Here is a 24,695-nt window from a genome sequence, read left to right as displayed (position 1 = left end):
TGTGTTTAAGATCAGGCCTGTACTAGAAATTTTTGCAACCTTTTTTTTTCCCTTTGGTAATATTTAGTCTTGGCAAAAGCCCTAATATGGATAGAGTAGTACTAGGGAGTGGATATAGACCAGTGATTCCCAGCCATGATGTCATGGCACCCTGGGGTGCATGAGATCCTTTCAAGGGTGCCATGGAGTGCCAGTCAATGTTAGCACTGTTAAGTATGCAAACCTGATTCACAAGATAAACCCAGAGATTTTTAATAGGAATTCATATTGGTAAATACATCCTGACCTTTGAGGTCTTTTGCAACAGAAAAGTTGCTCTATTTTCCATGGTCAACAAATGAGTTGAAAACTAAGAGCTGGCATTTTCTGTCTGGTGCCTTGAGTCTAATAAGTTGAGAACCACCGATATCAACTATACTTACAAAATTTATTATGATTTTTTTTTTTTTAAACTGGTATTAGCTGCATCTGTACTAGGAGGTATTTGCCGGAATAGCTGGCAGATGCAGGCTTGCTGTAAAGGACAGACATTGTTCTCTCTGAATAAAAAGATGTATTTGATATGATTAAAGTAAACTTAATGTCTTATAGTTTGGAGCACCTTCATTTTAAGGTAGGTGAGAGCTGATTTTAATTTTAAATTTCCCTCCTAATCCTTTCGTTATAAAACCTCATGCAGGTTCCTTATGCGTCTGTTAAGAGTGGTCATTGTAAGGGGGCCAAAGTGGCTTGAAGGAGATTGGGAATTCTTTGGGGGCAGAGGTCCTTTACCATGCTGTGAGATGACATTTGAATTGTTTGAGATAATGTTTCTACAGTCTCCTCTAATCCATCTTCTAAGACTCTGAGATGAAGAGGAGAGGCTGATTTTTTTTTTTTTTTTTTTTTTTTTTTTTTTTTCTTTTTTTTGAGGACTGAGCCTTGGCTATTTCCATTGGGTGAAAGTAAGACACTCCAGATACGTTCCTTTGTGGGTGTGCTTAGTCATCAAGTCCTGAGCAGAAAGCACTTCAGCCTTGTCCCGGATCCTCCTCATTCTCTTGCAGTGAGGAGATGAAGTACTGAGTGCATACTATTTGGTAACCTTTCACTGAGACCAGGCCAAATTTAACACAGCTCAGTTCTAAGGTGAGTCAAAATTGGCAGTCGTTAGATGTTCCATGGGCCATTGGTTGCCAATGCCTGAATTAGACAATTAGTTCACTGGAAAACGAGCTCACAAGTTTTTCACAGGTGTCTTCAGACGTCTGTCACAGGATGCCTGACCATCCTGGAGCCAGCCTCAAGGCAGGGGGTCTGGCCCCAGACCTGGGGGCTGAAACTTTGGTGTTACCAGTGCTCTACACCTTCAGTTCGAAGCCATTGCAGACCTGCTGGAATTCACATTTCCAAGTGAGCTGCCTCAGGGTCTGTTTCAGGCCAAACTGAAAGCAGTTGCTATAAAGGTATCCCTACAGGAGCACAGATGTGAACGGGAGGACAACCAGACAGAGCTGACACAGTGAGGTGGGGTGGGACTGCCCAGCAGGATGGCAGCCCTATCTGGAGTCGGGTGCAGAGCTGTCACTTACTGCCCTGGCACTGCTGTCTCATTTTGCACCCCACCATGCTGCTAGGCATGAGGCCACAAAACACCACAGAGCAGGTGACCTCCCCATGCCTACAGACTGTCTCGGGATAGATAGCCACTGTTTCATTGGCAACCCTCTTCCTTCCTCACCTTTGGGAAGAGGTGGGGCAGAAGATGACAGCTCATGCCACCCCAGGTCCATTAGGCAGTAGCAAGAGGTGGGATGGCGGGTCTTGGCATGTGAGTTGGGTTTGTACGGGAATGGGGCATCTCTGGTTGACCTCTGCTCTGCGCTATTCCCATATGGTAGGCTGGATAAAATCTGTGAGCTGGATCTGACTTGTGGACCACAGGTTGCTGCTCCCTGCGCTCAAGACCCGAGAAGGTTCTCAGGGACAGCTGTACACTTTTGAAGCCAGAATTGTTATTTCCTTGTCTGGAAATACCACAATAGAAAAGGTTATGCACCATTTAAATATTATTGTAACCTTGTTTCAGTCGCTCAGTTTTGGGGATGAAATACCAGAAGTCAGTACTAATGACACTGATGTCACTAGACCTCTTTGGAGCCACTGTTTACAGTACTTGTGAGGCTCTTCATCCCTTGGGACCATTTCCAAGCCATGGGTGTTATTTCCTGGATTCCAGAGGTTTCCCACAATCATTGTAAGCTTGTCTCTTGCTCCTTGCATGCAATAACTTTGCATGCTTTTGTAATGACACGTTCCAGACTCCGCCACAGGTGTATACACTGCCACCACTCATTTTCTCCTTGGAGAATGTAATTGGATTGTGCTCCAGGGGTGGCTAGCATGTCCCCTGGGGTACCATGACCCGTCACCCTGCTCTAGCTCCAGAGTGCCCTGACCTTCTTACATGTCCGTCATACTTTATATGTAGGTATTTAGTTGGAAGGGAGGCTGCCTAATGGGTCCCAAGAGCAAGCCCCAGTTCTTTGAGGTTCCACTCGGTTCTTCTGGAGCATTGGTTATGCCTTAAGGGCTATAGGTGCATGGTTTTGGTGGGCATTTGGCCTCAATCTGATGCCAAGCCATCTCAGACTTTTCTATCCTTGACAGGGCGGAGGCCTTCCCAGATTTGCCCCCCACCCCTTTCTCTTACTGGTTCCTGTAGCCTAGGTCCACTGTGCTAGACCTGGCTTCTGGGTCCCAGTCCCCAAACTCTGCCCTGCTCTGGGCCTTCTGGCCCCAACTTCTACCTGGAGCCTGATCCCTGTAAGGGCTCTAGGTTATCACATGTCCCTTGGGCATTAATGGGCCCTCCAAACCACTGTTTAGTCCCAAACCCAAACCGCCAGGTAAAACACAAACCAAAACATCAGCCCACTGACTCCAACTTAATTCTTCAGCTTGCTAGCTGTCTGACATTCCCCATCTGTACTGAGTCTCATTCTTTGCTAGCCCTTCGCTCCTTGCTGTCCAATCTCTGGGGTATAGCAGGATGTCTCTCAGGCTTTCCTCTGTAGGGGCCTGCTGCAGGGCTTCTTCCCCTTCAGCCTCTAGGGCCAGAGTGCCCCGCTCTAGCTCAGGCCCCTGCCGGTCACCCGATTTGGCTTGCTGGCTCAGCCTTGGGGTAACTCACTGCTGCTGGGCCCTGCAGTGCTTCTGTGAAAGCCTTCAGCCTCTGATGCTGTCGCTGGGTCTGTGCTGAGTTATTACTCAGATCCTTCCCACCATCACATCTGTTCCCAGGGGCTTGGCCACCCAGCAGGCCCCAGGGTTTGCTGCTCCCCCTTCTCAGCAATGGGGTAGGGGCACTGTTGCAGAGAGGCGTCCCTTGGAATTGACTGTGGTGATTCCTGTATCAGTACTGGATTTTTTAGCATAGTGGAAAATCGGACAGAATTTGCAGAGGAGCTCCTTTCCAGCCTCTGTCTCAACTTACAGTGGTGACAGATGCCTCTTGCCTCATTAGGGTTATTTTTTTGGGGTTTTTTTTTCCCTTTTTTAAACTTGCTCTTGCTGAGAGCTGTCAGACAGGCATGCAAGGCTTTCCTCAACTGCATTTTAGGTTATCATAATTGAGCAGCGCCACATTATCTGCATGGCTTTTTCAGTGGCGGCCAACCTTTTTGGCAGGCATGCCACTAATTAATCCCAGCGCCTTCCTTGACTTACCACTTCCGGTCACTTTTCCCTCACAATCTGGTTTTCTGCTCTGTCCTGTGTTCCCTACCTGATCTGGTACTCTGCTTTCTATGGCCTACCTTGTGCTGCCTACCTCATCTGCCCGGTGGGGCCTTTCCCCCCTCATTTTCAATCTGCTGAGTGCCACACATGGGGTGCTTGTTCATGTGCTCCAGGGTCGGGAGTGGTGTTTTAATTAGAGCAGTTCCTGGAGACCTGCTCCAATTAAAATGATGCAGCACCATGTGTTTTAAGCCCCTGCATGTTTATAAATGGCTGTGAGATGCTTTAACTAGAGCTCATTTGACAAGCTTTAGTTAGTGACCCAGGGACCGTTTTTAAACCCATGGGGGTTTATACATGTGACACTGCGGCGATGCTAGAGCATTCTATTAGAATGTGGGCAGATTCAATTAATCGCGTCTAATCCAGTAGACTTGATTAGAATGTGTTGGAGCACATGCATAGGCACCCAAGGAGGCTACTTGTGCCAGGGCTGTGCTGCAGGTTGGCCACCCCTGGTTTATATCGGCAAATAGGGAAAAGACAATAAAGTCCTCCCTCTTCAACAGGGAGACTCTTTGTATGTGGCACTGATTCATCCACCGTCATGTACTGCAGACAGGTGAGCACCTGCTGTGCCTCTGGTGTTATAAGACAACCCTGCTGATACAATTTGTTCACTCGCTGAGAGCGTGAGGTCAAGAATTTGATCCTCTCCTGACTTTTTGTGGAATGAAGCCACTCGGAGATTAACCTGTTCACAGCTGCCCTCAGCAGCAAGTGAAGAATATTATGCCTCGGGGCATTGGAATTCTTCCTGACGCCATGGTCAGAGGATCTCTTGTACATCTTTCTTCCTACCTCTGATCAATAAGGTGACCCAGGATAGCAATACAAGCTGTTAGGAACTGCTGTTCCTCTCCGGCTCAAATCCCATCTCTGTGCCACTGGTTCCAGATCTCGTAATTCAGAAAAGTGGCAAGGTGATAATCTCTTCACCTGAATAGCTGGATGTTGGGTAGCTCTTATAGCTAGAGCAGGAGTGCTTGGCTGCCATCATGTGTATGGTCTTATCCATAGCAGAAAGGATTCTACTGGGTCTACTGGCCTGGCAAAATGGTTGAGTCTTCATGCTGGGTGCCAAGAGAAGACTCTTTTTTTCACCATACGAAGCATTTGTTCCTTTTATTATAAACTACATATTAGCTACCTGAATTTCTTAGCTCTGTCTCAGCCTATCATCCACGGTTGATCTCTATTCTATATTCCCCCCCAAGTTGTACTAAATTTTTCAAGGGTTTAGCAAAAGTTTTCCCCTCTGATGGACAAGATTCCTCGCAGGCTCTAAACTTGTCTTTTTATATGCATGTTTTTGAGCCAGTGTCAGTGTAGTCCTTGCTTTAGCATTTCAGTAAAACTGCCCTGTTGGCTGGACCAGATGCACAGATGTGTGGTTTGTGGTGCTGCGAACCTCTCTGGTGCCATAAAATGCACATGTTGCACATTGAACTATGCCCTGTACTGCTAATTTGCAGCGCTGAGGCAAAATTTGCTACCATGATTTCCTGGTAACTTAAGAAACCCCAGAAAAAAAGGCAGTGCAAAGCATGCCGAAGTGCTATGTGCCAGGACAGATGTGGAGATGGGGGAGCGGGCTGCCCAGGATTACCACAGTCAAGCACCTGGCTGCTGCCTGCTCCAGCCCTCGAAGTGGCAGGCACCAACAGTGTCCTGCCACAAGACCCAATAAATTCTGTCTTTTTCTTGATGTAAGTTCTCATTGGGATTCATGAAAGGTTCAGATGTTGATAATGAAACCACCCATGTTTATACTAAACAGAACATACAATTTTAAATGTTATCGGGCATAGGCCAACTGTTAAACAGTGGGAGTTTGGAAGAAAATGGTCCTGTAGGCAGATTATTCCATCATGTTTTCATTGCAAGTTGCTCTGAAGCATCTGGTATTGGTGACTGTTTGTAGGCCTGATTTTGGGCTATCTCAGCAGTTCCTCCTGGCCTGGTGACTGTTTCATGCACAATGCTGTTGCTTAAGTAAGATGCTTTTATTTTACTTCAAGACCTGTGCAAACCCCTCCCAAATGGAATTAAAACGGCCTTATATCATTTTCAGTTTAATTGTAAATATGTCCAAGAATTCACTTTTTCCTGCAAAGATTGTTTTTGGATTTTCTTCTTTGTGGAGACTAAGGCTTGAATGTGGGGATTTTTTTGTAGGGGTTCTACCAGGCAGGGCAGCAACTAAAGCCTAGTTGTTTTTTGTGGAGAAAAGTGTTGAGAGAGAGAGAGAGATTCCTTCTTCCAGGAATTCTCTTGCGTCTATAACGAAGCTGTTCTATACAGAACTAGTTTTTGCTTTAAAGAAGTGTATGTAAACTTTTCTTCTGACATCCAGAAATAAAGTCTTCCATTTGTAGTCAGAGGAAAATTCTATCTATGCTTTGCACAAAGGTTGCCGCTTTATAGAGAAGGGGAAAAATGATTTCTTTAATTGCTTATATTACCTTTGTAATAATTAGAGTGATTAATGGAACCAAATAATTTTGGAATTGGTAGTGATTACTAGAAAATGTTATAATTGTACAGCTCCCCCAGTTAATACCCAAGATTACAGAGTTTGTTCACATTTCTGGTAGAGGGGAAAGCAGGGATGACTTGTGCCACAAAGGTATTGTCAGTCACTACTACTTCTTCTTTTATATGGTGTCAGATACCAGCTTCCAGATCTGAGCCATTGTCTGGTGTTATCGCTTCATGTGCAGATTCCATTTGTCCCATCTGGGATTTGTAGATATTGCAGCTTCCGATTAAGTGTTGTGCTGTTTGCTGGATGCCACGTTCACACAGCAGACTGTCCAAGATGTTCCTCTTGGAAAGTGTTGCTTTGAAGCATCAGTATCCAGATCTCAGCTTGACCCACGCTTCTTAATCAAGGTTGTGTTCAGTCGGGGACTTGTTTGGTGTTGGTATAAAACTCTGTAGGAGTCTGACCTTTCTCAGTGACTGGCTCACTCCATTGCTGCTCATAGGTTTGGTTCAGCATCCCCAGTCTCTTCCAGGAGCTTGTGGGCTTCATGTTTAAATGGTTTATGACTTTGAAGCCTCTTAACCCTCCATCTGTCTGGGTCTTCAGTTAACAGTTGATGAAGCAGGTGATTTTTTTTTAGTCTCTTGCCTCTGTTGCCAGTAGTGGTGTTAGGGTCTGTCTTCTTATATCACTTGGTCTCATGCCTGAGAGTACAGGGAGTTTGTCTGTGTGCGTATAAGTTATTCAGCCTGTTTTGAGTCTCAGTACACTTTTAAGTACAGTGTCAAGCTTTTTAGTGTGACTTCTGGACCATACAGAGGCACAATATTTGGTTGGGGCATATACCACCGGGCCAGGAGCACTTTGAAGTTGGCAATCCATGTCATGCTGGCTAAACATCTTCAGGCAGCTACCTGTGCAGAGACTTTGCTGCTGACCTTCTGAATGTGTTTCTAGGTGAGGGAGTGGTCTAATGTGACTTCTAGGTAAGTTGGGGTATGCTCCGATTTCAAGTTGCTACTTGCAACAACTGTAACGATGTATTTTGGGTTGAGTCGTTCACTGTCTAGTTGTTTCACTTAATCGGTCAATGCCACCCTTAAATTTTTCTCTGTTAATGCTATCCTATATTGTATGCAGACAAAGCTAACTAAGTCTATTACGGATGTAGTTTGAGGAAGACTCTAGATTTCACACCAGTTTTGCCTCAGCAATTTATAGGCATCCTGAATCCCCTTAATATTTTTTGTGAATGCTTCAATAATTCCATCTTGCCCAAATTTTCATATGTTTGTCAGACTGTTGGCTTTGTTGCATAGCTTTTTATTTTCCAGGAAAGACATCTGGCATCATAAATATATTTGTGTTGGACATAATGTTTTTAATAACTTTGGTTTTGTTTCATAGCACCAGGTTTTGTAATCATAGCGTTATCGTTACTGTGGATATTGTCATTTTATAATGTGTGTATTTAAGTCTAGTAGTTGGGTTTTTTTTGTGGTAGGCTGCAGGCTTCTTTCCCCTTATTTTGGGTGAAAGCATGGCAGTGTTGCGAATTGTTGAATTTCTGGGCTACTGGGCTAGATGGAAGTTGCATTGGCAATGACTGTCTTTGAATATAGAGGATTTTATTCATAGATTTAGGATGTTGATAGATCATTATTGGTATTTGTTCTATAATATAAAATCTGTTCTTGCCTTGGGTGATTCCCAAAGACGCAAAAGAGAATATATTTTATTCTTCATCAGCAAATGCAGTAGTTTTTCCTTTGTGTCTTCTGAAATTGGAGAAAATGTCTGCTGAAGAGTTTAACAGATTAATATGATCAATGGCTGCAGTCCCTCATCACCAAATACATGGCACGTGGTTCAAAATAAATTTTTGGGTGACGTAACCACGATGGATAAACAGCATCCGAACATTAGCTTAGTAACAGGCTTCTTTTGCTCCAGTTAGGAATAGTTTTTCTGTAGGTTTGTTTAGTTTGTCATCATTTGAACTGTGGTAAGCTGCATTATTCAGTGTGGAAAAAAATAATACACAATGCATAGCAAGCCTTAGTAACTATGGTGCTCTGTCTACTAATTTACAACAGGAGCCTTGATGGTATTTATAGTCCGGATGATATTAATAAAGTATAAAAATGATTGGATATTTACTGAAATAACACAGATTACCATAACATGTTTAAAATTATAGATTCCATTTGGTTCATTAGCCATCTGCTTTAAATTGTATCTCTTTGAAGGCAGTTACAGAGGTGCTAGGTATATGATTAGGTATCCCAGCTTGCAAAATCCAAGTTGATAGATTTTGGCTGTCCAGAGTCCAGTGGATCTGCCTAGATGAACACCGAATTCCACACAGGCTACATAAACTTCTGAATATTTCCAATGCTCCCAAAATTTGGAAGCAGCTTGGCATAACACTTTTTAGAGAGACATACTTCTTTCCCCCCCTTTTTTTTTTTTAACTAAGAGACAGCAGAAAGAAGGACAGTATTCTAATGCAATCCTGCTGCTCATGAAGTAACTGGATAGTGAGGGACTGGTGATCATATATCAAACAGATGGAAATGGATTAAAATTTACAGTAGGAACTTCAGGGGGAGCAATAGTGAGTTTTTTATTTGTTTGGGTTTTTTTGTTTTGTTTTTTCTTTTTGTGGTAATTTCCTCCAAGGAGTCAGAAATAGGACCAACCTTAGAGCACCATTTCTGGCCACCAGAATTGTTGAACTCCCATTCTTATAATCAACTTTAATTCCTGTGCCCTAAGCTATGGTTGCTACACTGATTTGTAGATAAGGTTTTGGCATTTTTACCAAGAGCAGAGGGAGAAAATCTCAGTAAAATACCTGTGTGCTTTCTCTGTGACACTTGCGACACTTCATTTAGCTAAATATTGATTCTGTTTGTGAGTGGATACCAAATATGAACAAGTTTTCTTTTTCTTTTTTTTTTTTTTGGTCAATAACACTTGCTGTTTTAACTTTATTTTTTATAATGTACGCAAGTTGACATACATAACAATCTAGTCTAGTCTCTTTTTATGACCAGGTTACAAAACGCCTGGACGCAGGAGTAGGGGTTGACGTCATATACTTAGACTTCAGGAAGGCCTTCGATACGGTACCCCACCCCATACTGGTGAACAAGTTAGGAGGCTGTGACTTGGATGACTACACAGTCCGGTGGGTGGCAAATTGGCTGGAGGGTCGCACCTAGAGAGTCGTAGTGGATGGGTCGGTATCGACCTGGAAGGGTGTGGGCAGTGGGGTCCCGCAGGGCTCGGTCCTTGGACCGATACTCTTCAATGTCTTCATCAGCGACTTGGACGAGGGAGCGAAGTGTACTCTGTCCAAGTTTGCAGATGACACAAAAATGTGGGGAGAAGTAGACACGCCGGAGGGCAGGGAACAACTACAAGCAGACCTGGACAGGTTGGACATATGGGCAGAAAACAACAGAATGCAATTCAACAAGGAGAAATGCAAAGTGCTGCACCTAGGGAGGAAAAATGTCCAGCACACCTACTGCCTAGGAAATGACCTGCTTGGTGGAACGGAAGCGGAAAGGGATCTCGGAGTCCTAGTGGACTCCAAGGTGAACATGAGTCGGCAGTGTGACGAAGCCATCAGAAAAGCTAATGGGAAGGATGTTGACAGACTCAAGAGGGTCCAGAGGAGGGCCACTCATATGGTTAGGGGCTTACAGGACAAGCCTTATGAGAAGAGACTGAGGGACCTGGACCTCTTCAGCCTCCACAAGAGAAGGCTGAGAGGTGATCTTGTGGCTGCCTACAAATTCATTAAGGGGATGCAGCAAGGGATCGGAGATGCTCTGTCCAGCAGTGCACCTCTTGGGGTAACAAGGAACAGTGGTCACAAACTGACAGAGAGCAGATTTAGGCTAGATATCAGGACAAACTTCTTCATGGTAAGGGTGGCCAAAATCTGGAATGGGCTTCCAAGGGAGGTGGTGCTCCCCCCTACTTTAGGGGTCTTTAAGAGAAGGCTGGATGGGCATCTGGCTGGGGTCATCTGACCCCAGAGCTCTTTCCTGCCTAGGCAGGGGGTCGGATTCGATGATCTGTTGAGGTCCCTTCCGACCCTAGAACCTATGAACAGGAACAGAAAATGGGTATTCTTGATTTTTTTTCTTTTTTTTTTTCCTGTTTTTGCTGCGAGACTGATGCTGGCTTCTACTGACAAGTAGGTTTGTGCCAAGCAGCAAGTACTTGCTTCGGATTCAAATTCAGCTGATTTGGATTTCGAATTCGGCTGATTTGGATTTCATCTCCCTTCTTGTCAGCACAGAGGCAGAAAAGGATCTTGGAGTCATTATTGATTCCAAGATGAACATGGGGTGCCAATGTGGGGACGTGGTCAGGAAACGGCACCTTGTCATGCATCCACAGATGCATCTCAGGCAGGTCCAAGGAGGTGATCCTCTCCCTCTATGCGGCACTGGTCAGGCCGCAGTTGCTGCCTGTATAGTCTGTGGCCGAATCTCCAAAGTTCCCCAAATTGATTTGGAGGTTTCTAAATCTATTCAGACCTTTTAATGGGTCTCTTGATTTGATATGGATTCAGCTGCTGAATTGAGCCAAATCTCCTGCAAATCGAATTGGCTACCGAAGCTTTGCACAGCCCTACTGATAAGTTCTTAATTTTGCTACTTTAGTCACCCCCTTTGTGACTGGAATAATGTATCGTTTAAATTTGACAAGAATGTTCATTTGTTATAGCCCCAAATCCTCCCACGAATTTGTCCCTACCAAAAATTATGGCTAGCTCAACATTCAGGAAGTACACCTTTGTTTGCTAGACAGGATCCATAGGTAGATACCATGATATTGGCTCATAATAGGAAGTTAACCTGTATTAGGGGATCCAGTTTTGACAGTTTTATCCCTTTCAGTCATGCTCCAAAACTTATGCTACAGCCTTGAACAAACACAGCGCCATATTCTTGTGTCAATTAATATGCCCAGAGAAAGTAAGATCAAGTATGCCTGGCTGCAAAACTTACATCTTGCATTTTAAATACATACATACATATATGTTTATAGACACGCACCCCCCCCATACACACATGTTTGTATTCATCATTTCAACAATTCAACTTATATAAGAAATAAAATGTATGTGGGGGTGTGTGTGTTCTCATAAAAAAAGAATATTCTGCCTATTACAGGTTTGAAATGCTTGGGGAATACAGTAAAGAGTCTGCCTTCACTACTGCGGGATGGAACCATGTTGTAACACGGTCAGAAGACAATTGTGATTTAATTGGATCTCTGACGTAGTTTTAATTTGTAGCATAATAGCCTTGATTGAGCTGCTTGTGTAAACATACCGCCCTTTGATCTGATTCAGAATTCTTTGGAATGACTTGTAGTCATCAGTCTCACAACCTGTACGTCAGGGCCTTTGATGACTAATAATAACCAACACATACAGTTCATCTAGACACCATGGTGCTAGGTACTTTAGAGATTTTATTGCATTACTTCATTGTCTTAAAAGCAATATACAAGAATTCTTTCTGAACCACCCTGTTGAAGAAGGTGATAGGTAAGGTGTGGTAAAATATCATTCCTTATTTTCTAGATGGGACATTTTGAAAAGAGAGGTTGAAAGCCAGACTTTCAAACAAAGATTCATTTCTTAAGTTCTCAAATGTAGACATTTAGGGTCTTTGACTGGGGGGGAGGAATCTTGATATCCTTTTTTACCATCAATTCATATGGCTTTTCAGTGCTTGTGAGAATTTGTCATAAGTGTCTTAATGGAAAAAAAATAAAATAAGTGTTAAGTTTGAGAATCGGGTCATGTGCAACTTGCCCAAGCCAAAAGATTCCCAGTCCAGTGGTGCCACCCAGTATGATCACGCGTCTTTTCTAGATCATATGCCTCCTTAATGATTATTTTGAAAACTTGCCCTGAATTGGGAGTTATAGAATAGACATTTTTGCTCTTAGTATTTAATTTTCTGTTTCTTTTATTTTTATGCAATTGTGTCGAATACAGTAAGTATACAAGATGCAGGCAATGCAGCAAACATTTTAAAATCTATCTGAAAGGGGGTAAAATGGACTAACTTTTGAAACAGATCTAGAAGCTAGTTCTGAAACTGAACTTAGAACTTTTTGCACTAGTTTTAACTTCCAGTATAAATTTGATTTGTAGATATTGTTGGTGTTAAAGAGAAAAGTGTTTTTTAGGCTGAGGTTTGACATGCTAGATATTGCTCATTATTTTTAAGAATGATTGCAACCTAGGGATGGATCTAAACAAACAATAAACACTTGGAACTAGGTTTGAGTTTCAAATTGCTGTTCAACATGTATGCAATTGGCCAAATCTTATCTTCCTGAAATTGTAAATCCTTCAATTGATATTTTAAACCCTCAAATTTGGGAAGGCTTTGTTTGGCTTGCTTATAAAGACTGGATCTTCAGTTTTTGGTTAGGTTCATCGTAAGTGAAATAAGGGGCATTATTATAAGAATATAGTGACACGAGTAAGTGTGACTAATTTTCTTTGGCTGTAGAAGATTTTTTTGGGCTTAAGAAACACTTGACATTTTGTTTCAGTAAATCTGTCACTTGTGTACAAGCACATTTGCTGGAATGCTACAGAAGTTCTGATCTGTTACAGTTGCCTGCTCACTGATTCATAATATATCTTTTGTTTACAGGCAGCTATAAATGGTGTAATACCACAAGAAAATGGCATTCTACAAAGGTAAGTGCATAAGCTTGGATTGATCATTATAAAAAGATACTGTGCAACAGTCATGGAGGATGCTTTTCTTTCTTTTCCTCTTCTCTTTCTTCCTAACTTCTGATTTTTTCCCCTTGGTAAAATAATACAATATTATAAGTCCCCTTTTGAAATGACCACGAGAGTAATGAGTTCAGTTTCTGGCAAGATTGACTTATTCCATCTTTTTTTTTCCAAAGTGATTAAAGTTACCTATTAAATCCACTGAATTTCTATTAGCCTCACTTAGTGTTGGGTCAGCAGCTAAAGAATATGCAGTTTGCCTATTCTAGTCTAAAACTGCCTTTGGAGGATTCTCTAAACATTGAAGGCCTGTCTGCCCTCTAAGCCCTTAGTACTCCCAAAGCAGTGTTAATAAGAGAGTGGAATTGTCCCAAACATCCCTGGCTAGAGCCTTTTTTTACTTCTTTCTTGTGGGTGTGCACATACTTATGTAAAAGATAGGGACAACTTTTCCTTCTTTTCAAAAGTATGAATGGTGCCTTTTTGTTGGGTTACAGGGAAAATGTACTGGCAGAGGAAGTAAGATCACCCACTTCAAAAGTAGCTGCACTTGTTTTCTTTCAAATTCTAAATTCCAGTTTGGCTTGTGTACTGATGCCTGGGTTTCTAAGTCACTGAAGCATGATCTCCTAAGTGCTGATGAGGCAATCAGAAGCAGGAGAACAGGATTTCAACTGTTTGGGAGAGCCAGTAATGCTGCAACACAAAACATTTAAAACGTCATGCTGAGCATGTTGCTAAAATATTCTTACCTTACTTATAGAAACTATTTATAATGTAAGTAAACCACCATTTGTGCAGCTGTGCTGTAAATCTTCAGATATGTTAAACACTTTATCAATAAATATGGTCACATTTTAATGTTGAAGAAACTAGGGTTTTAGTTTATCGAGTGAGAGGCTATTTATTTTTATTGTATTTGTATTTCAGCAGGGCCTAGATACACCAAGATTAGTACTCTGTTGTGCTGAAAACCGTGTGTATACACAATAAGAGGTTGTCCTTCCCCAAAACAACGCACGCACACCCCTGTTCGATTCCCCAGCTCCCGGTTCACAGTTTGATTTGGTTGGGAGCCGGGCCGGCTCCATGTGTCAGCTGGAGCCCAGGAGCACTCAATCCCAGCGGCCCCAGCTCCCAGACAGCATGTGGTGTCCTGCTGAGCCATGGGGCAGCTGCCACACAGGTGCGGGGGGGCAATCTGTGCACAGGGGGGACTCTGCCACAAGTGTCCAGAGGCCCCAATCACCGCTGCCAGAGCCAGTGAGTGCGGGGCTTTTTTTTTTTTTATAGAGTACCGGGACTAGGCTGGAGCTGGGTGGGGGGTGGGGCTAAGCAGGGAAGCCATGGGGGCTTCTCCCATGGCTCCTCCGTCTGTGCCTGCCTTTGCCTCAGTGCAGTGAGCTGCAGGGGCTCTGCCTGGCTTCTGCTTGTCCAGCCAGCGCGGGGGAGGGGGAGGTGCAATGCAGGCGTGGCTCGCTGTATGTGGCAGTAGGGCATAGCCCCTGCTCCCAGCACTGCTGTGCCCGCATCAATGCTGGGAGTGGGGGCTGTGCCCTGCCACCGCTTGCCAGCCGGTGCAGGGGGTGCAGGATGTGGGCACGGCAGCGCTGGGAGCGGGGGCTCTGCCCTGCTGCTTGCCCCCTTCTGCCTGGAGAAAGCCACACCTGCATCCTGCGCACCCCTCCCCACCCTTGCCCCGTCTGGGCAAGCAGCAGCAGGGCATAGCCCCGGCTCCCAGCGCTGCTGTGCCCTTCACCCTGGCTGGGCAGCTTGTCCCAACCCCAGCCCCAATCCCTCCCTCGCCCAACCCCAACAGGTTGAGGAGCTTGAGGCAGCTGTCAGCTGCCTGTTTAGTCTATGGCCAAATCTCTGAATCGACCTAATCTTTTTCCGATGCTTTTCCGAATCGATTCGGATGCTTCGAATTTATTTGGAGCTTTTCCTTGGTCTCCTGATTCGATTCGGATTTGGAGATTTGGTCCTCAAATCAGGCCAAATCTTCTCCGAATCGAATCAGCTACCGAAGTTTCGCACAGCCCTAATAGATAAAGATATAGTTAGTGTGTGTGTGTGTGTGTGTGTGTGTGTGTGTGGGTTGAACACAATGTTTTATTGATATTTACAATTTTAAAGCAGTTTGGAAGCCTATTAATGAATCAATCATTATAATAAAATTAATTCTAAATGCTCATGTTTTGGCATTTGATTGTTTGTTTTTCATCATGGAAAATCAGGGCCCCCCTGGCTGTCCCCCCACTGCTTTGTGGCACTGAGCAGCCTTGATATGCTGGTATGTGGGGAATGGGGTTGGTATGTGGAGAAGGAGGGGTGCGGGCACAGGTGACATTGGGGGTTGGGAGGGGCACATGCCCTCTGAGATGTCTGAGCCCACAGTGGGGCATGGGGCTGCAGCCAGGCTGGACCAGTTCTGGGCAGGAGTCAAGCAGGTGGGACCTAGTGTGGGAGGGAGTGCTACACTGCCATGGTGAGGCACAGGAGTGGCAGAAGTGGTGGTGTGGAGTTGTGCCCCCTGTTGATGCTGGGTGGGCAGGGGGCACCTCACCTTGGCAGCCATGGTGGCTCAGCGCTCCCTCCTGCTGGGCTCTGGAGGCGGCTCCCCTGGAGCTGGTCCTGTCTGGCTGCAGCCCCTCACCCCACTGCACGTGCAGAAATCTCAAGGGACATGTGCCCCCTCTGCCACGTCACCTGTGCTCCCCAGCCTGCATGCGCAACTTTGTCAGCCTGGAAGCAGAAACCCACCATTACCCACATTTTTCTCCTTTAAAGGGGAAAATCTACTTTTCTCCAATTTTCTCTGCATGTTTCCGCAGGAAATAAAAAAACCCAGATCCCCGATGCTGAGGCAGGCACCCAATTCCCATTGCTTTTCGAAGGCAGTTGCATTACCTTCTGGGTGAAATATTTCAGGAATGTCTACAAAAAAGTTTTGCTGAACGAAATCATTGCATTTTGAGCTATTAGTTACTGATTGTTCATCCAGGATACCTTTTATAATACAATTAATAATAATTAGGTTTAATTTTGTAAGTAATGAGCCAGGGAAAAACATGTCTTCCTATTGATACACTACAATTGTGATTTTAGAGAAGTGCATTCTGAGAATTAGAATAGATTCTTTGCTCCTTATGGTTGTTAGCAAAATTATCGCATACTTTTAATGTACAGTAGTTACTTACTTTTTTTTGTTTAAAGAACTAGACCAATATAAATTGGTTAACCCTACATAACAAATGCCTTATGGTATGCAGTATTGTAATTTTTTCTAAAAAAGGAAGTCCATAAACAAAATAGATTCCTTGTGTGCTTTAGAACTGAAATCCTTGTGGGTTTTACATAGCTGAGAGTTTTTGTTTGTCTGCTGACTAGAGAAAACGAAAAAAGTCCTTTGTACTACCAGGAAAAATAACACTTAATTTTTTTTCTTTTCAGAATGTGGGAGGCACACTGATAGGAATTGCACTAGGAGACAGTTGGGACTGTAGGCAGTATTTGCTGTTTATATAGCTGTGTGTGCGCAACAATTGGCTGTGCTTATTGGTTTTATTTAATCCTCAAGATAGTTTGATGCTCCACGTAGGGTTTTTTCTTTTTGTTGTTTAAGGAACTTTTCAATGAGTGCCCTTTAGAAAGGGAAAGATCACAAATTTAAGTAGTTCTCTTCAAAGTTTCTTCATTCAGATTTCATCTGTAAAGCCTACTGCAGAACAGTGACCACATTTTGTAAGGCAGAATTACCTGCTTTCTCTGCGAATGTTTTAGCTCGGACCATGTTGGTAGAATGCTTGTTTCTACAGGTGACATGCTCATTTTGTCAGTGGCTGCAAATTCTTTGGCTTGAAGAGGATTGCAGTTTGTTTTATTTTGTCATGCTGCTTCCTAATCTCTAGCAGTGTGCTCGCTGGAGAGATGCTGGATGAAGGAGATGAAATACTTTTCCATCAGTGGTGTTTTTTAAATTAATCTTCTCTGCAATGCTTTGTTCACTCTAGCCTTTCTCCTCTGAGCTAGATTGTGGCTGGCCCTTGCACAAGTGCACTTAGGTTTGAGGGATAGGAAGCTGAAAAAGTAGCTGTACTTCATCATTCTGTACATTAACAGACACTAGATATATTTAGTATTAAACTAATGCATCTATTATTTCTTGTCGTGGTCTGATGCAAAGTATTTATTTCATTTTCCTTTCTTGTTTTCGGAAAAAAAATGGCTATCAGACATAGAATACTACTGTGCTTTGCCTTCGGTCTGATCTGGTTACTGGTTAGGATAAAACTAGCCTGCTGATGTAGTGGACTGGTGCTTGCAATGCTCTTGAAAATTTCCAGGGAGATCCCACAACCTCTCTAGGTAGCTTGTTCCAATGCTTAGCTACCCTCATAGTGAGAGAATTCTTCCTAATCTTCACCCTGAATTTCCCCTGCTTGAAGCTTGAGGCCGTTGCTTCTAGTCCTGTCCATAGTCCACCTCCTTCCTCTTTGTATCTGCCCCTCAGGTATTTGAAGACTGTTACCAAATTCCGCCTTGGCCTTCTCTTCTCCTGCCTAAATAAACCTAGCTCTTTCAGCATTTCTTCTTAAGTCATGTTTCTGAGGCCTCTAATTTTTGTTCCTCTTTGCTGGACTTTTTTTCCTAACCTGACCACATCTTGAACTGCAGGCCCCAAAACTGGATATACAGTACTCCAGCTCAGGCCTCACCAGTGCCAGATGACGGCCGAATCACTTCCCTTGATTTGCAAGTGACATTCTTGTTAATATATCCCGGTATGGTGTTGACTTTTCTGTTTGCAACAAGAGCATGCTGTTGGCTCATATATAGCTTGTGGTCCACTGTAACCCTCGGGTCCTTCTCTGTATTACTGCAACCTAGCCATCATCCTGCAGTCTGTCTTTGTGCATGCAATTATTTCATCATAATTGCAGGACTTTGTACTTGTCCTTGTTGAATTTTGTCTGATTGCTTTCAGACCAGTTTATCTGGGTCATTCTGGATCCTAGCCTTACCGTTTAGCCTGTATGCAACTCCACCCAGCTAGGTGTTGTCCACAAATTTGCTGTGTGCTGTCATTCCCATTGTTCAAATTATTAATGAAGAAGTTGAGCAATACTGGACCCAAACTGGCCTTGGGGAGCACCACTTGATACATCCTGTGAGCAACCAGTCCACCTTGCAGTATTTTCATTTAGTCTTTATTGCCCTAGCTCCGGGTGGGCAATTTATGTGGGCTGGAAGGCCATTTAAAGAATTTTGGTGAGCTGTCGGTGGCTGGAGTGGGAGGAAGGGGATGCTGACCAGGTCATGCCTGTCCCAACCGCTCCCCTCCCCTGCCCCCCAGTTAGGGCTTTTACACTGGGGAGGCCAAGAGAGATGTCAGTTGATCCTAACTAGCTCCAGGCCTGTCCACGCCACATGCACTGCCAGGGCTGCTGGATGGAGTAGGTGGGGTGGGTGTGGTCTCCATGTAAACTGGCCTGGGACCCCCAGTGGGCAGGACGCACTCAGCTGGGTGGATGGGATGGGGCAGCGGGTAGGTGGGGAGTGGTGTCTGGGAATGGGACCGGTGGCTGGGGCTGGGACCTCAGGGCGGTGACTGCGGGACCAGGGCCCAGGGCAGAGATGCGACCCACTCCCTGCGTGTCACTGTGACGAGTGCTGGTTCTGTGGGCAGGGACATATAGGAAGTGGATCACAGCTCTGCCCTGGGCCCTTTCCCTGTGTTGTTACTGCCCTGCAATCCCGACCCCAGCTGCTTATCCCAGTCCTGGACACTGCTCCCCACTTACTTGTGGCCCCATCCCCATCCAACTGGCTGAATGTACCCTCTCCATGGGGGTCCTGGGCTCCCACCTGCTCTGTCCAGTGCCTGCAGTGATGGGTGAGGGGTGGGTGGGTCGGGGTGCCTGGGCAGCGGGGCTGGGTCTAGCGGCACTGGAGATGGAAGGGGACATGGCTGCTGGGGCTGCCTGGAAGCCAAGCCTGCCTGGCCCACAAGCCATATTTTGCCTACCCGTGCCATAGCTCATGAATGAGTGTCATGGGAGACTGTGTCAAAAGCCTTGATAAAACCAAGGCATATCACATCCACGGCTCTCCCTCATTCACAGTCAGGCACTTTATCCTAGAAGAAAATGATTTGGTAGCTCTTTAGACCTGGTGAATCCATGTTGGCTGTTCGAGATCACTTTGTTTTCCTCCAACTGCTTTGAAATAGATCCCTTGATGACCTGCTCCATGATCTTTTCCCGGTACTGATGTCAGACTGACTGGTCTGTTATTCCCTAGATCCTCCTTCTTCCCTTTCTTAAAGATGAATAATGCATTTGCCCCATTTCCAGCACTCTGGAGGTCAGTGCCCTGAGTACTTTAAGGTGTGTTGTCTGGCCCTGCCAATTTTGAAAGCATCTAGCTTCTCTAATCCCTAGCCTACTACTCTAGGCTGTTTGCTTTTTCCCTCCTCTTTGCTGCACACTGCATTTGTCAGTAGGACAGATGATACTAAGGCTGTATTAGGAGAGTTGATGCTGTTTCATAAGGCAATATGGTAGACTCTGCGGTGTAAGCTGTGGATGACGGTATGTGTTTGTTGCTCATTTTGCTTGGCTTAACTTTTCCTTTAAATAGTTCTTTTCTCGGTCTGTTCTGATTAAATTCTCTTATCTATATATTTTTCAGTGAATATGGTGGAGAAGCTTTACAAGGACCAGCATATGGTCCCACGAGTCATCCTACCGCTGCCTCTTCAACTTCTTCCTCATCTTCAGCATTTCGACATGTAGTGCCATCCAGACAAATAGTGGAAAGACAACCACGAATGCTTGATTTTAGGGTGGAGTACAGAGACAGAAATGTAGATGTGGTACTTGAAGACAGCTCCACAGTTGGTAAGGTTTGTTTTAATTTTTAAATAAAGCATTTATAAAATTATGAAAAGTAATAACTAAAATATTGACCATTTACCAAGTCTCTGGTATTAATCTGTTAATGACTAATCCACAGAACTATTGTTGTGAAATCAGAGTTGCTTCCGAAACCAAATGAAGTACGATGATTCAATTGTGGTTGAAAGTACTGCCCTTGATTGGGAGTGGTGCAAATGTTGCCTGCCAGCCAGTGTGCCCCAAAGAGGATGTGCTCTCGCATCATGTTTTGTAGTAGGCACAGCATAGCTTCCTCCTGCGTGGGATTAATAAGTGGAGTGTGTGCACCCAATGAATCTTGTGCAGAGTGTAACATAGCTGAACCCTAAATATTTTTAGCAAAGTAAGGTTTGTAGTCTGAGTTTTCCCCGTCAGAAAAGCAACCTTTTAAAGACTTTTTAAAAGACAGTATTTTATTTTATTTCCCTTAAAACTCCACTTAGTGGTAGTATATTGTGTAGATGGCATATTCCTACAATAGGTTGGAACCATCTAATTTTCTGTTACAAAGTACATGTACTCTGACATTGTATCTGATGTTGACTACAAGAGGTTCTTACTGTTGTAGCAGAAAACCTCTTATTTATCTGAAAGGCATAAAAATAAGAACTAGGGATAAGGTGCAGAGATGCTGAATAAAGAAGTCTCCACTGCAGTCAGTATCACCACCATATAATTTTGAAGTGAAGCAACTGTTCCTTGCTCGTGTCTCTAATATTTTATATAGTATCAAATGGTGACACCTAGTGGTAATTGTTTTGGCCTGTTGATTTTTTTTTTTTTCTGTATTATTGTTGATTCAGACTCTCCACTACCTTGTACCCTATGCAGTCATTTCTATCTGCGCAAAGCAGGTATAAAAAGCTACCAACTCAGAATTCTGTTTTGCGCCAGTTGTGGACAGGTATAAATGGCTAACTGTGGTGCTAGGCAGTAGGTAACCTGCAAGAAACTTGCACCTACTTCTACATATGTGAATAATACTTTAGGTTTCCTTTTTTGTTTTTAAGATGCATCTTTTCTTGCTGAAAAGTTGTAAGTTTAAAATTTAAAAGCAGAATGAAATAAATTGCTTAGCGTGACAAGTTGTAAAAATAACATGGAAAACTTTAAGCATAACCTGATTGTACTCAGAACACAGCTCAGAGAGTAAATACTCTTCGATGTATAGCTGTCCATTTTTGTTAATCCATGTGGACATCCTCCGTAGGACAAGTCCAGCTAGTACATCTTGTGGTAAAGCCTAATACTCTGGGTATAGCTTCATAACCAAGTCAGCTTAAACAGAGTTGAATAGAATACCTGAGAATACATTTTACAAATGCAAACCCTGGCCAAGAAGTTTTGCACTGTTCCTGAAACATCTCAAACCATTTGATAGTTAGTGTTGTACTATGCTGATCGTAACCCATATTCAGAAAAAGAAAAATTGTACAAGCCAGTCTGTAAAATAGAAGCAGCTTTTGCTGGGGTTTGCTGCTTATGTGTATAGTTGACTATGGTACATCTATGTGGTGTTTCAGTTAGAAAACATGCAGTTTGTTTTGGTATGTGCAAATTAAAACTTTAAAAATGTCTTTTATTCATAGGATGCAGTTTAGATTGGCCAAACTTACTGTAAAAAGAAACAGTGGACCCGATGCTTTACAGCTGTGTGCCTGTGCATAAGAATTAAGTGGGGGAGGAGAAGAACTGGTTCTAAGATGCCTTCTAGTCGCACCGTCCAGGAGTTTGCCCAACGCTTGTTGTACGTTAAAGGAAATATATGACAGATTTAATGTGTGTTTGGCTTCTGTGGCCTCCTATGAGTTGTTTGCCAGTCCAGAGTAGCTAGTGTGCACTCCATGCTGCCTCCATTCCCTCTTTAGCACCCTGCTGTTTGCACATCCCATGCATCAGGGTAGTGTATGGCAACTCTGACAATTCATACGTTGTCTTGGCAATACTCTTACATTGATTGGGCTGCTTCATCTCCACACATGCTGTCCAAGTCGAGTGGATCAAGAGAACAGGGTGAAAAGTGTATTGACTCCGTTATTTCCTTTCTGTTTCACATTTTACATCTGTCAGTTCACAGGTTTAATACACTGTTGCCTACATTCCTTTAAAAAAAAAAAAAAAAAGGTTGTATGTGTACACTTAAAATCATTGGTTATATAATTCCAAATGCTTTTTGAATTCTGCTTATTGCAATAACATTCTTCAAAGGTACACTTGATTTTTTGTATGTTTGGAAGCCTTGTTCTAATGTGATTTTTTTTTTTTTTTTTTTTTCTTCCGCTAATTGGTGACACTCTTATCCTTTTCTAGTAATTTAATTCCCAAAACTAGTACCATAAGAGATTCAAACACTTGCTCTTATAATTAAAAATTAACACAGCTAAAATAACATGTAAGGAAACTTTAAATCTTAAATGATTTCCTCCTAGGAATAGAAAATAAAGATTATGCGTTAGTTGTTCAGAAGTGCGTAAGCTTTCATAGGCAACAGCCTACTTGATCAGATGCTATATGTCTCTAACCAAGTTAGTCCATAAAGTCCCACCTTGCCCTGCCTTTTGCATTATGAGATCTCAGCAGCCTTCTAGCAAAGTTGTTTTCAGACTGCTGATGGTGCCTAGGCTACAGCTTGGGAATTACAGTGTTAAAATTAACCCAATCTGAAGTTTCAAATTCTGTCAAGATGTTTATGATTAGCTTTGCTTTCAAGGGCTGCCCTTCTCTAAATGAGATCTCTAACCTAATTCTGAAACAAAGAATCAGATTATTTTCCTATATAACACTTTATATATTGAAATTCTCTGAATTCCTGGGAAGATTATGTAACAACTATCTGCAAGTTTCAGACTCAAAACATTTGTCAGTAATGAGCAGAGAAATGGAGAGAAACTGCACAATATTTTGTTTTTTCTGACACAAGTGGAGCAAAATATTTGTCTTTGTTCCCCTGAGAGAGGCTGCCAGTTTAGCAGCAGTGTCCACAGCAGTGCCTTTTTATTGTGGTTCCAAGGAGGAATAGCGTGTCCTTCCTCCAGTGCCTACTGCTGCTTGCAACATGGAGCCACACTCTTAAATCAGCCTCCATGCCCTTTTTAAGACTGTGGGGTGCTGGCACAACCCTACTATTTGAGCAGCTGGTAGACTGCTAGATCTGTATTCTGCCTTATTTGTACATAGGTGCGATGGAGAATTTTGTTGTAATAGGTGACATTACATTTATTACAGAGGTAAGTTAAGTGCAGCTTTTGGGGCATCTTTTGAAGGGTACAAGCAAGTAATGTTTTTTAATAAAGCGAACTGCCTGGAAATAGTGTGGCTTTAGGGCAGTTTGAATTAAGACTCCATGAAAAGTTGTTAAGAAGCATTAGACTTTCTGGCATTCTGGAAGCTGTTTTTGGGTCTGATACCTGCAACTATGCCACAAAGGAGATTTTGGACTGGAGATCTTGGTGCCAAAGTTCTTCTTCTGGTGACCGCAGCAATGAGGTTCAACTTCAGCTTCTTTCTCTCTAACTAGATCATCTGTTGCAAATACATTTGTCTTCACAGGACAGATATTATTTTTCTTCTTTGTGGAATTTCTTTCTAATCCTTCTCTTTTCACCTTTTTCTCTACCCCTGCTATCAAGCTGTGGAGCAGCCGACAGTACTGCTAGTCTCCTCTATGCCATATATGTGCTAGGATATGGTGAGGTGCGAATTTAAAATGAGAGATGCCTAATTTGGGGGTACACCGTTATCTGTTCCAAGTTTAACAGTTAAATCCACCTACTTCCATAGCAACATAAGCTAGTGAAACTGCTAAACATTTTTAATGAGTAAAACTGGGTTAAAGTTACAATGGTTCATTCCACTTATACTGCAGTAGAGAGACATAATAGTTGTTATTCAGTATAGTATTTTCTGATTATAATGGTTATGTCTGTCCACACCATTAGTTACACTTCTCTCTCTTGCCACCCTGACATCCTTTAGTCTCATCTCAACTGCTCATTTCAAAGCAGTCTTCTTTTTTTTCTTTTTTTTTTTTTTTTAGCATTAGTTAGCATGCCCACTGGCAGACCGAAGGGAGACTGAAGATTGCAGTTTGCTTTATGTGTGGATCCAGGATTTACTAAAGGAGGGCCTCGCACACCGCCCTTCAGACCATGGGGATAGGGTGAGGTGTGGCTGGAGCCCCCAGGTCAGCAGGGGGGCACTGCAGGCACACAAAGGGGGAGGGGACCCACCCCGCCTCCCTTTCTGCCACTGTTCCCGCTGTCTCTGGTTGACCTGGGGCTGAGGGGGTTGGGGGCAGAACCATTTCCACCCTGCTCTAGCCAGGAGTCGTAGGGAGTGACTGTGCAGGGTGCCAGGCTGTTGGGGGACAGTGGTGGTGGTTTACAGTTTCCTCTTTCCAGCCTCTGCCTGCACCCCATCCATGCCTCTGTTCCACATCCCTCCTGGTTGGGAGCAGGTGCTGGACAGAGGAGCTTGTGGACCATTGCTGCTGTTGTCTGTTGAGCTGGGCTCCAGCTCAGCCACTCTACAATGAGTAGGTTAAAAGAGGCTGTGGGGCTCTGTGTCAGCCTGGGATGGTGGTGGTGGGGCTGATAACCAGGTTCCTGTTTCCAGCACCTGCTCCCAGGGCATGGAGGGCAGGGGGTGAGGTGGGCGGGCAGCCGGTGCCAGAAGGAGGAACCTATGTGCTGCCGTC

The 24,695-nt window shown here is 43.7% G+C and overlaps 1 protein-coding gene across 1 annotated transcript in view; it reads left to right on the top strand.

Annotated features, from left to right (window-relative positions):
- FAF1 (Fas associated factor 1) overlaps window positions 1-24,695 on the top strand; it is a 258,161-nt gene that overhangs the window by 23,680 nt on the left and 209,786 nt on the right. The window contains exons 3-4 of the mRNA XM_025206090.1: window positions 12,973-13,019; window positions 19,755-19,963. Of these exons, the coding sequence (XP_025061875.1) occupies window positions 12,973-13,019; window positions 19,755-19,963 (256 nt within the window). The remainder of the gene's footprint in view (window positions 1-12,972; window positions 13,020-19,754; window positions 19,964-24,695) is intronic.

This window comes from Alligator sinensis, unplaced genomic scaffold, assembly GCF_000455745.1.
Source record: "Alligator sinensis unplaced genomic scaffold, ASM45574v1 scaffold256_1, whole genome shotgun sequence".
Taxonomy (NCBI): domain Eukaryota; kingdom Metazoa; phylum Chordata; order Crocodylia; family Alligatoridae; genus Alligator; species Alligator sinensis.
The sequence above is the reverse complement of the archived record's forward strand: the minus strand, read 5'-3'. Positions and strand labels throughout refer to the sequence as shown.